Source organism: Poecilia formosa, unplaced genomic scaffold, assembly GCF_000485575.1.
Source record: "Poecilia formosa unplaced genomic scaffold, Poecilia_formosa-5.1.2 Scaffold67, whole genome shotgun sequence".
Classification (NCBI taxonomy): domain Eukaryota; kingdom Metazoa; phylum Chordata; class Actinopteri; order Cyprinodontiformes; family Poeciliidae; genus Poecilia; species Poecilia formosa.
In genome coordinates this window covers 1380388-1393485 of record NW_006800006.1, presented here as the reverse complement: position 1 = coordinate 1393485, position 13098 = coordinate 1380388, and the positions used below count along the sequence as shown (strand labels likewise).

General features: G+C 38.0%; 1 protein-coding gene across 3 annotated transcripts in view; it reads left to right on the top strand.

Annotated features, from left to right (window-relative positions):
- LOC103140012 (low-density lipoprotein receptor-related protein 8) overlaps nucleotides 1–13098 on the top strand; it is a 96019-nt gene that overhangs the window by 74736 nt on the left and 8185 nt on the right. For all 3 annotated transcript variants that reach the window (XM_007554925.2, XM_007554926.2, XM_007554924.2), the window contains exons 10-15: nucleotides 3236–3407; nucleotides 5559–5786; nucleotides 7180–7298; nucleotides 8179–8318; nucleotides 11574–11715; nucleotides 11929–12081. In XM_007554925.2, the coding sequence (XP_007554987.1) occupies nucleotides 3236–3407; nucleotides 5559–5786; nucleotides 7180–7298; nucleotides 8179–8318; nucleotides 11574–11715; nucleotides 11929–12081 (954 nt within the window). The remainder of the gene's footprint in view (nucleotides 1–3235; nucleotides 3408–5558; nucleotides 5787–7179; nucleotides 7299–8178; nucleotides 8319–11573; nucleotides 11716–11928; nucleotides 12082–13098) is intronic.

Here is a 13098-nt window from a genome sequence, read left to right as displayed (position 1 = left end):
TTATCCCTCCAAATCGAATCATTACACTGCTTTGTTTGTCAGTTGCCTAAAATCCCAGTAAAAACTAATAATATTGGTGATCAAAGCATGACTGAAAAAATAAAAGCATCTGTTGGGTATGAAAATGTTTGCAGGGCACAATATACAGTATGCGGTTATAAACTGCCTTTTTTATTTCAGAGTGTGAGATGAAGTGTCAGGGAATGGCAGACAATGCAGCAGCTGCTGTTGTTGAGGCAATAAAAAAAACGAAAACTCCACCTCAGTACTGACAGCCCATGACTCCAGCATGGCAGCAATTTCCCCCTTAGACTTTTGAGATGACAGTATAATGACTAGTTTTTTTTTTTTTTTTGCTTTATTTTTTTGGAGCACTTGGCCCAACACCATACTGTCAGTGTTCAGATTCGGCCCGGGTAGAGGAAGGAAAGGGCAGAAATGGAGAGAAAGTGTTGGATAACAATACTACACTGAGGTTGTGACACAAACTGTCAAATGGGGGAGCTAAGGACTGTAAAGTATTAATGAGAAACTTTCACATCTGCCTCTGGAGATGAGAGGCAGCTGCATCTGGGATCATATTATTATACTCTGTTAGAGGGACATGGATTCAGAGAAAGCACCACACAGATAAAACCCTACATACACTATGTTACAATCTGCTGTCCTCTTGACTAAATGCACTTTGCATTTAATTATGGGAATCGGGCAGCTCTAACAATTGGTTAAAACATAAAAGACGTGTGCACAATAAACCATCAGTCAACAAAGCAAAGGAATTTTACACTTCTGATTATTTCGTCCACATTTTCGTTGACATTTTCTGTAGCACAACTTGAAGGTCAGTAATTATATTGAGGTCAGTAAAATATATTGATGGATTGCCATAGAAACACAGTATTTATCTGTGATTTGATTTACGGCTGAAGCCTTGTATCAATCAGCCTAAGCTGTGCTTAGTGTTTGGAGTTAATTAGCACATGTAGGCATACAAACACCCTCATATTAATGTTATTTTTTTAGTATATTAGTTTTTTTTTTTACTAATGGGATCAACTGGTTGTGGGGACTGAAAATATAAATGACTATAAATGGAATTAATTTGTTGCCAACTTCAGATTGTAGATTTTGTAAAACTGACCTGACAATGGTATTTTTTTATTTCAGAACAATAAATTACAACAAATAAAGATTTTTTTTAAATATACCTAAATACTTAGTTTTCAGATAGACATATCCATACATTAAACCAAAGTAAAAGGAGATGCAGTATATGTCATTTACTCTGGTACAAGACATATCATGTCTCACTAATTTTCAAGTACATCACAAAATATTTAGTTCTGCAAGAACAGTGTAAAATGACTAATTGTTGAGTCAAGGGGAAAAAATTAACTTGATGCATTGAAATGCTAAAATTTTTATTATGTATGTGTAATGAATGATGACTCTGTTCGTTCCTTATAGTGTTAGTAAATCCTTAACTTTGCTAAAATTTCCATAATATTGCAAACATTTCTCTATCCAGCTTTCTTTTCTGTGAGAGATAGAACTGGACTCTTCAAAGGACTAAAGCAGAGCCACTTTGGTACATGTAGCTTCCAGGTATTTACAGTAAGGGACTCCAGGATAAGATGAGCCTTTTTTCTTCAAGATCACTGGATCAAGGCAATCTTAGTTTGGTCACTAACTTCTATATTTACATTTATTTTAGGATGTTGCGCATCCCTTCAATCAATCAGAGCGAGTGTAAACTGAACCGTTTTAGTATTTCTAAAATAAGCTGTGTAAGGGGTAAGATGAGCCCCTCCTTTATATGTACCCATTCAGGCCACAGCTAAAATGCTACACTTTTCAGTCAGATTTATAGCCTCATGTTGTAGCTCATACACAGTACCATTGATATATAAAGCAAATTTTCAAATATTTACTTTGGTTTAAACACAATTCTTATGAAGTTTCATAAGAATTGTGTTTAGACAAAAATACTTTAACTTCCACGAGTGAAAAAGGTTTTTTAAGAAAAACCTTTTCTTAAAAAAAAGAAAAGGTTTTTTTCTTTTCTTAAATGAAGAACATTCATTTAATGTAAGAACATTAAATTAATGTTCTTACATTCATTTAATAAAGCCTTCATCACATGATGAATGTTCCTAAAAACAAACTGTGGCTCAGCTTGCCCTATTCTCCCCTATTATCTATGTACCTGTTTAAACCTTGCAGTCTAAATGGCTGCTGCCTCAACAGGTAAGAGGATTTCTATTCTAGAAGCGTCTTCCACCTTTTTGGTTTCCCCCGACTTCATTTTCAGCCTATCTGTGATGTGGATAGTAGCTAACTGAGCCATCTTGTTATTTACTCATTATCAGATGAGAAAAGGCAAAACACTGGCTGGAGCTGCATCTTTTTTCTTCTTTTTTACAGTTCCTGAAGGTTCTTCTCTTGTTGTCTTCCGTATTTGCAAGTTGCCTGTGTAAAAGTTGACAACCTTTTTTTTAAGAGATGTGATCAGATTCACATCTATATTTGCCAAAAGAGCATGTGACTTCATAATACACTCGGACCTGTTCATCGATTTTCCAACAGTTTCGTCATTTCAGTGAAGGATTATTGCCTCTTAATTGTCCGGGAAGGATTGTCAGCACTAAGTAACCATTCCTGCATTATTTATCTTGGTATAAAACATGATATTTAGAATATCGACTTGTGTGCTGCAAAGGTGGAGCTCAATAGTTTCCTGTAGTTTTGATTGTAAGGCGAAACCCAAGTGCTTTAGGTAATAACTAATGTCTAAATCATCCTGACAAGGAACATCATGGTTCACAAGTCTTGCATGTATTGACTCGAGAGCAATTACATTTTGTTTTCAATCTCTTTGTTGGGATGCGATCGTAAATTGATCCCTCTACAAAAAGGTTAATTCACTTTTATGCTCAGCACATACACTGGCTAGTTTGAATTATGTTATTGGCTCTGTGTTTAAAGATTCTGTGGCACGCCAAGATGAGATCTGATTCCTAATTAAGGGACCCATCCGGAGCCCTTCCTCGACTTTCTGCTAAACTGTCAAAGCTTATTCAGCTCCGCTTTAGTGGGTAAAATCCCATCTCTAATGTGTTTCCCATATTAACCCTGTTTTTCCTTAAATGTTTTGCTCTTTGATATACTTGTCTGCACTTTTACTCTGAATCCATGTCCCAAAAAATCCCTTTCCTTCTGTTCTCTCTGGTCGCAGGGAAAAGTCCATATTTGCTGTTCACTAACCGCCATGAGATTCGACGCATTGACTTGGTGAAGAGGGACTACAGCCAGGTTGTGTCTACACAGAAGAACGCCGTGGCTCTAGACTTGGACGTGGCCAACAACCGCGTCTTCTGGTGTGACCGATTCCACAGGAAAATCTACAGGTACGACAGCTTAATTATTTCAGAATATCACCAAATAAAGAAATTCAGGTTTTATGCATAAACAGTTTCTCTCAAATCTTTGCTTTTCATGTCTTAAAACAATTAAAATGTGTAGTTTATGTGTGGTAGCTCCTGCTACTAGCAATTTTGATCTTTATCATCAGCATTTGTTGGAACATCAAGATTTAAATGTTTCAGTGAATAAACCTTAAACTCTTAGAAGATATACAGTACCTAAACGCTACCAGGTTGAGCTAAGCATAACTAGCTTATCAGGCTGCTGTAACACTCATGGGCAGGCGCTCGCCTGCATTCTGCACTAAATAGACTCAAAGACTGATATTTATAGTAAATGCTAACTGCATTATTCACAAATCTTCATAAATGATTACTTTTTAATCAATCTGTCCTTGTTTTAAAACTTTACACCATCTGCTTTTTCACATGCTGGGAATAAAGTTTAATCTTTACTTGCGACATACATTAATAATAATTAACTGATCTACTTAAATGCTGGTAATTTTAGTTCAGGGTGTGAAAATATATGCTTAAAAAGTCTTAAAAGTTCTTAAATTCAATAATCTAAAGTTAAGGTCTTAATGTCTTAAATGAATTGTTTAAATGTGTTAATCACAGGTCTTAAATTTTGTCATGGCAGGACAATATACAGGAGTAAATTCCATGTAATTTACTCTTCAGCATAACTTTACTGTTATGCTAAAGTTTGAGTTGTGCACAGACATCTTCACTGGATTCTGTGTCTCAAGGTTGTTGTGGCTCCTGATAACTAGCCGCTAATTTTCCTTTTATTTCCTTAAATAACTGTTTCTTTTGTTTCCAGAGTAAACATAACATTTGTCTGCCAGTGACATAATAACAAATACAAAGGAAACTGTTTAAGTAGAGAAAAGAAAATGTCCTGATGTGTGGGACTACAGCCAGGTTGTGTCATTTTAGGGTAGCTAGTTTTTTACAGGGGAAAAAACTAGCTGCTAGTATAACCTTTGCTAGCTTGCAAATTTTTTTACTTCCATCATGGGAAAGTGCAATTTTATCGCAAACTGGCTGGACGATATTCGTCTTCAGCATTGTCTCACTTCTGTTGCCAAGCCATAATGATTTATTTATTTGCAATTTTTTGTTGTAAATTTCTGCATTTTACAGGTCTTAATTTGTTTTAATGGTCTTAAAAATGTTTTAAAGAGTCTTAAATGTAAGAAACCAGCCACAAATTGATAGCCTAGTTATTTTTTAAATAGTTGTATACAGTCTGCTTCTCTAATGTTGTTGTTGATGTTTTCACACAAATCCATCTTCTGTGCACAATCAAATACAAAAAAAAATCTGCTTTTTAAAGACAGTCATACTTGCTGATGATCATCTCAACAATGGATTTGATTAGCAACACTTGGCTGATATTTACCCTCCTAATTCATCTTGCAAACTAGTGAGGCTGGGTTGCTGGAGTGCATTTTTTAAATATTGTTTCTTGATATCATTTAATCTACAACATTGTCTAAATTAAGAATTTCCAACAACAAAGTCTCTGGGATGCAGATACACATCTGAATCGTAATTATGTGTCTTAATGCTCTCTGAGATTCAGCTGTATTTGGTTGTAATGAGACTCGGCTCACATCTCCTTTTTTGTTATCCAAACCATATTTTATCCCCCAGAGATTCTAATTGGAGCGCCGTGTTCTTTTTATAACATAGACGTTAAAAGAACCACCTCTCTGGAGAAACTGAAATTGAAATTCTTGCTAGCTGCTTTGCCCTTTCTTCGCACCTCTGCCGGGTCCAAATGATTAGCGACCTGGGCAAGCCTCAAATGAAGCCTTGTCTGTTCTGATAAGCGATTTACCTAACAAGGACAATAACCTCGGCATGAACCTGCATTGTGCAAGCCCAAGGCTGCAACTCCCATAGTAACCTCATTCTCTGCTGTTCATTGACTTCACAGCACAGTGCTGATTTCAGGTATTCTATATATGTATCAGCTGGCATCATAAAAAAAAATAAAAAATCTGTAAGTTACTGTAATTGCGCCTTGAAAAATGCATCAAACCAATGTGCCAAAGAGACATTCTCCCTCTGTGTCCTTCTTTGCCTTCCCCTCCCCCTTTTTTCTGTCCCCTTCACTCCCTGCAGCGCCTTCATCCATGAGGCCAGCGACCCATCCCAGCAGGTGCCGCTGGTGGATTCGTCCCTGCAGACTCCTGTGGGCCTGGCGCTGGACTGGCTCCAACACAACCTGTACTGGACCGACTCGGGAGACAAATCCATCTCTGTGTCCTCAGTGGACGGCACCAAGAGGCGCATCCTCATCAGCTCTGACCTGAGCGAGCCCCGGGCCATAGCGCTGGACCCCCACCACGGGTAATTGTGCAGACATGGCCGCCAGCGCCATTTTACAATGCAGTTTTCATCTTTTCCACATTTAAATGAATGTCTTGTTAATTTACGGCTTTTGTTGATGCATTTGAATTCTTCTCTTGACATGCGTAGTTTCTCTGCATTTCTCAAAAGGAGTTTTAACCAAATAATATGGAGTGTGCATTAGGGCTGAAACAATTAAATTAATCCAATTAGTTGTGATTCATCGATTATTGAAATAATCTTCAACCCGTTTAGTAATCGATTAATCATTAACGTGAATGTCGTATTAATTTTGGACTTTTATTGATGCATATGAATTGTTCTTTTGTAGCAGGTAGTTTTTCTGCAACTCTCTAAAGGATTTTTGGACAAATAATAATATAGGGTGTGCGTTAGGGCTGACAGGATTATTTGTGATTAATCGATTATTGAAATAACTCAACTAATTTAGTTTATAAGTCTATTAAGTCACTGAAGTTTTTTTTGTTTGTTTGTTTTTTTTACCAGTCATTCAACTATTCAAAAAAACATTTCAAATACATCATTTATAACCTTAATGAATGGAGATCAACTTTTCTCTGCCAATGTTCTTTTCCAACCAGGCATTAAATCAGTAATTGACCCTGGTTAGTTAATGTTTTGTTAGTGAAACAAAACATTAATAATTTTAATAGGACTTTTAATCATCATTAATCAAGGCTAATGAAAACTATTGTGATAATTTCTTCCACACAAAACCTTTATTTGTCCTTCTAGTTTTAAAATCCATGCTTATTAATGAGGTTCATGTTGCAAATTCGCATAACAATTTCCAATAAATCTGCATATTACGGTGTCAGACTGAGTTTATAGACACAAGACGGCTATTATTCTGGACTTTTTTATTCATCGGGCTAAATTATTGAAGATGATTATGACGGTGAACTCGGATATGAATTTCGGTTGAGCCATCTGACATTTAACAAATGAAGTATGTTTCCACTCATCTCTATCCTGGAGTCAAAGGTCCAATTTTTTTTTTTTTTTTTTTTTTTTTTTTTACAGATTTTTATATATTGTCATTTCCCTTGAGAAGCTGTCTGAACAATTTTATACAGAAACATTTTCACATAATTTATCAGATCAAGTTGTGATGCACAGAAATTCAGGACTTTACATATCCAGACTTAACCGAACCACAAGAACATGAAGAATATTGTGATGTTTTCAGTTACCTAAGAGTCATTTTTACAGCAAATATTCTGTAAATCACATGCGTTGGTAAAGGAGCTATGTAGCAGACTAGTCATAATGTTCTATAAGGGGTTCCTTATTGCCGTTTTTTTGCGTTGTACATTTTTATCATTATCGAAATATTCCAAATAGAATAATAAATTTATTATCTGTCTTTCAGCTTCATGTACTGGTCAGACTGGGGCACACGAGCCAAGATAGAGAAGGCTGGGATGAACGGAGTGGATCGGCAGGTTCTGGTGTCTGAAAACATTGAATGGCCCAATGGCATTACTCTGGGTAAGTGGGGACAATAAAATTAGATTAAAGGGGCAATACTTTGCTGAATACACTTTTTTGAGCTTTACATCAAGTTACAATGTTATTCCCTTATCAAAAACATACCTGGAGTGTTGCCTTGATTCTTTCATGTTTGTTTGAGAAATCCTTTAATCATTCAGCTATGCAAAACGCCTGGGTGAGCCTAGCCCCGCCTTCAAGGCACAGTTTCAACGCTTTTAAGTTTTTGCTTCACAGAACAATGCCCCTCTTTCTCATCCTGTGGGTCCCCCAATCAGCTCCTTCAGACTAGCCAGCAGCAATTATCAAACACCTGGTGGAACTGTGTGTCAGCTGAACTCTTTATACGAGCTACTTCTCAGTGGAAAGTTTGTAAAAACGTTGTTAAAGGGTTCATAGAGGAGAAATGTTGTGATGACTTCCTGAAGGTAGAGTTTCATAAAGAGAAGGATTTTTTTTAAAGAGACAGAGGCTCAATTTCAATGCATTATATTAAAAGGCTACTTTCTTTTAAGTCATATTTAATATATAGAGCATTTTTCTAACATCTGAGTTGCTTGATTGTACTATAAAATGGCCCTGTGTGCCTGGAACATACATAATGCTGCCCCTTTAAGAAAAATACTTTTGCTTTGAAATTATATTTGAAGTGGGGATCCGTAAATCTCTGTGTGTTGTGTAACACTGACAATCTGACATTTAAAAAAAAAAAGTAATCAATTCCAACCAAAGGGATTTGTCGGTCGGAGTACATGAAGGCTTACCACAGAGACGATCAATTTCTGTTGAGTCTGGGGAAAGATCTCCCTCCTTCCTCCTCCCTTCTCCTTCTGCTCCTCCTCCTCCTCCTCCTCCTAATGTGAGTCTGTGTTTTCCCCAGATGTAGCCAACCGGCGCCTCTACTGGGTCGACTCCAAACTGCATCTCATAGCTAGTGTGGACCTGAATGGAGCTCACCGGAGAACACACATGTCCTCTGCAGAGAGACTGGGACACCCCTACGCTCTTGCTGTCTTCGAGGTTTGTGTGTTGCTTCTCAGATTAATTTGCAATCGATTTTAAAGATTTTCTCCTCCCACATTTTATCACATCTTCAAATTTTCACAAAAAAAAAACAAAAAAACTCATAGGAGTGGTGTATTTGAATCCAAATCAATCCATTTAATTCAGCTTATTTCATGCTCAGTTGGTGGGTGTCCATATTTTTAGCCCTTTGTCTCGTCTCCTTGTTGCTTTCATTGGCTTTGCATACCAAATAAGAAGTAGAGATGATTCCGAAGGAGAATGCACACTTCTCTTTTTGGTCACCAGCCAAGTCTGTTGTGTGCATGTGATGAATCAAGGCCTTCAGAGGAAATAAATCCAATCAAGACTCTTCATGCCTGTGAGTAAAACCCGCTGTAGTTTCCAGAAGAGTTGCCTCTGCAGCAAATGTAGAATCATCCCTCAGAGGGGTTCCTCCCATGGACCGAGTCTCAGTAAGACTACAGGTAGAAACAAATCCTCTTTACTTTAAAATGCTTCTCTGAGAAGGGAGCACATTTGTTGACACCGCTGGTAAAGATATATGAAAAGTGTTCAAATAAATTCATCTTTTATTGCAGTAGCATAATCTCGCATAAGAAATCCCCCCCCCCCACTCCATTAAGACATAAACAAGGCGTCGCCTGCGAGCTAGCTCAGGCAGTCAATTCAACCCGTGATCTTTCACACATTCTGAAGCTTTCCCCTCCAGTTTGGACGGACTGTTTAAGCCGTAAAGTGTATCATGTCCTCCTACTGCCGGTTTTTGCTGGGTTATCTGCAGCTCTGGCACCCCTCTTGGGCTGCAAGGATAGAGACCCTTTCCTCACTTCCTGATATGTGAAATCATGTCCAGGAGGTAGAGATGCACTCATCACGCCATAATATGAGCAGCGTGACCAGGGAGTGATGAAATCTGGACTTAGACATTCTGTGTATTTCACTGTATTGGCGTTTAATGGTTTATTTAAATTAGAGATGCACTGATACAAAAATTTGACAGTTATATTGCTATTAATATTACTCTTATGGCCGATAACCAATATTTACTGGTACTGTATTGTTTATTTATTCTCTGCTTCAGTTAAACTACCCATAATCCAGTGCTGCATCGCTCTCACCGTCTCATGACCAAACAAAATATCACATGACCAACTTTCTTCCCTTTCCCTCCAGCAGTAAATGGTAACAAGATGGAAATAAATATTGGTTGTTAATATTGGCTGGACTCTAAAAGCAGGAAGCAAGCTATAGCGCAGGGCATTCTGGGTAAAAACAACCATAGAAATGAAAGAGTCTTGTGCTAGTGGGAGAAATGACTTGTGGTCTTTTACCAACGACAAAAGACAAAATCCTGAAAGTGCTAAAAACTGACGCCACTCCATTTTGGTTTACATTTTATGCGGAAGGCGATAGCACTCAGTGTTTTCATCTTCAGAGGTTTTCGTGTCTTTTCCTTCAGTAGTTCTTGGTGCAGCGCCACCACAGGCGAGGTGGGGGGTGACAGGTTATTCAGTTATTTTGTGTGAAGCCAAACCACGCTAGCTGAAAATGTAACATATGTTGCAAATTTGTCTATCAGGTGTAAAAATGCTGTAAGTTACTATTAATTTTTTTGTAATTTTTAGTAATCAATGACTTCCTGTTTCCCTGGGGTATAAATAAGACGTGACACAGAAGCCCATTTCTTGTAGCCATTTGCCACAAGGCTTGATGGTAAAGGAGATCAAACTAAATCAACCGCAAGCTGCACCAAAAAGTGCCATCTTTTTGTCTCCATAGGAACCGTTAAAAACTAATTAAATTTTCTGTCCTACCATCACAAATGGAAACATGTGGAGTTGCTAAAAGATGGTGCTTTTAAGCAATACCCAGTCCAGGTATTTTTAGAGTGCACCAATGGAGGATATGTGGACGAGCACCTGGCGACTGCTGATAGTCAGTCAGACAGAGGCAGTAATGCGATACATGCGACAGGCACCACTCAATATTGCTGGGCTGGTGTGTTTCCAGCATGCTGAACAAGAGAGTCACCTTGTAGTCACAACAGGCCAGAGTGAAGCCAGGCATCGATTATGTCTTGTACTACAGGGAATTTATCATAATTTTACTAAGTACCATCACAGTGCCAGCTGAACCAGGACAATAGAAAATTGGCAGGGTTTTATTTGAAGCAGACAAAACAACATTTAAAAAGAGGATGAGGTAATTTCATTTTACAATGTTATTTGATTATTAAAAAAACGGTATATGAGTGGGAAGCAAACTGATGATGTGCTGTGTTTGACAAACACAGAGCTCCATCCTGTCAGTGTTCAAAGTTTACTTTTAAGGAAGCATCGCAAACAAAAGCTTTCTTCAGTGAAACTTGTAGCTTTAAGATTTTAAGCTTAAGATTTTTGTGTCTGATTCTGTCATTTCGTTTCACTTAATATCTAACAATGAAACCACTTGCTTTGTTTTTACAGCGAAATGTTTACTCTGAAACACCATGTTAAATTTTTTTCAGGTAAACAGCAATGGACAAACAGAGAAAACATTGTTGCATGAAATGTAATTAAATCACTGAGGCTGTTGAATTATACTGCTCTGATGAACTGTTTTGTTCTCGGATCAGGACCCCTAACAGCTTGTAGTCTAAGGTATTATCTGGACCTTTTAATTGGTTAACTAAAGGTAATTTCAGAGGAATCATAAAGCTTCTCATAACTAAACAATATTTGCACAAATTCATAAACCAGTCCATAAAACAAAGCAATGCACTTTCTTCTAGATATCAAACAAACGCAACCAAAATTAAGTGGCAATGTTAAATATTTAGGTACAAGTTTGGAGCGCCCTGATTGTGGAGTACCACTTGTTGCTTCGACTAAGAACCAACCGTAACCAAAGTAACCTGGGCGTCATAAATGTCCTTTCAGGAAAGATTCATTTTTCTGAATGTAAAACTGTCAGAACATCTAAATGAGAACTGAAGATGAGAAATGAAGGTCATAAAATCTGTGTAATCTATCTACAGGCTCTTTCTGGGAATATGCTTCCTGTACAACGCTTGTAAAAATATCTGAACCTTAGGAGTTACAATGGTTCGAACTTCACCAGCTCTGTGAGCGCAAACATGAGACTAAGATGTGTTTGCAAGTAGTGAACTGTGTTTTGGAATTTACCCCAATTACAATGTTTTGGCTGCTGTCCCGAGGTCACGGTTACACTGACAAGAACAACTTTTCATTTTTATCACCCGTGCTGCAGGATCGGATCTACTGGACCGACAGAGACAAGGCAGCAGTTTTTATGGCCAATCGGTTAACCGGTCAGGATATCCAGGCTCTGGCTGAAAACCTCAACGATCCCCATGACATTGTGGTTTTCCACCAGCTCCGACAGCCGCCAGGTGTGTGTTCAGTCTGTGCGAGGCCCGTGGGTGTGTAGAAATGAGCTCATAATCAAACTCAACCACGTTTTCTCTTGGTGCCTAAAAAGTGCTGACCACTTCAGAACAGGCATCCGAAGGACGGAAACAAGGATACATTTGAACCGTGTAAATCCTTGCTGTCTTTATGTTAACCTCAAGATCTTTTTGCCTCTCACTCATTTCTATTTTCAGGTCCAGACAGCTGTAATCTGGGCAGTGTAGCCAATGGGGGTTGCGAGTACTTATGCCTTAAAGCACCGCAGATCACCGAACATTCTCCCAAATACACTTGTGCGTGTCCAGATGGACAGGACTTGGGGCCTGATATGAGGGGCTGCGTGCCAGGTGAGGGTCTGAGGGGCTGCATGGTTTTGTTGGGTACAAAAAAGATCCTGCTGTACACATGGCTATCACCTAGAGCAGCGATTCCCCACTGGAGTGGATTCTGCAGAGCTCGTGTCAAAAACTATGCTTTTAAAATATCTCAAATTTATGTATCTAAAATAAAAACCTTAAAATGTCTTGAATTAATTAGAAAAACTGTGAGTCAGCCTTAAATATGTTAATCACAGGCCTTAAATTTTGTGGTGGCAGGAATACTTAATCTCATATATTTTATGTAGTTTATTTTCGGTAACTACCTGCTGACATACTCTTGCTAGCATGTCTCTTTGGCACAGTTTTTTGCATCAATCATGGATAAGTGCAAATTTATCACCTGCTTGGTGGACGACATTCGTCTTTGCTACTGGCTCACTTTTGTTGCAACCCATACCATGCTACGTTCATTTTGTGCAACAAAACTCGGTACTACTACTATATAAATATGCAGTTTTCTTTTGTACATTTCTACCGTGAAACAGATCTTAAATTTAGTTTGTAATGCTCTTGAAAAGGTCTTAAAAAGTCTTAAATCTGAGGTGGTGAAACCTGCAGAAACGCTGCTAATGCCAAAGAGATTGTCAACATACATACTATGAAAACAACAGTTAAATGAGTAGTGATAGTGTGGATTGCAAGCCTGGGGTCTACTGGTGAAGAAAGAAGCAGGGTTGTTGATCTCCAGTCCTCAAGGTCCAAAATTCTTCGGCTTTTAGATGAAAACTCCTTCAGCATACCCAAATCCAATAACTAGGACATTAGTAGGACTTTTGCAGAACTTAACTGCATGCAGAGGACTTTATTTGGTCTTTTTATTCAGGTGTTTTGGACCAAGGACACAGCTAAGACCTGGGGTTCAACACCCAATGATCTTATTTTTACATCTTAATCTGTATTTTACATAATCTATTTTCAATGTAGAATAATCCAGTTCTGGTTAGATCTTTCAAAGTTTACATTTTGAACAAGAAACTGCCAGAT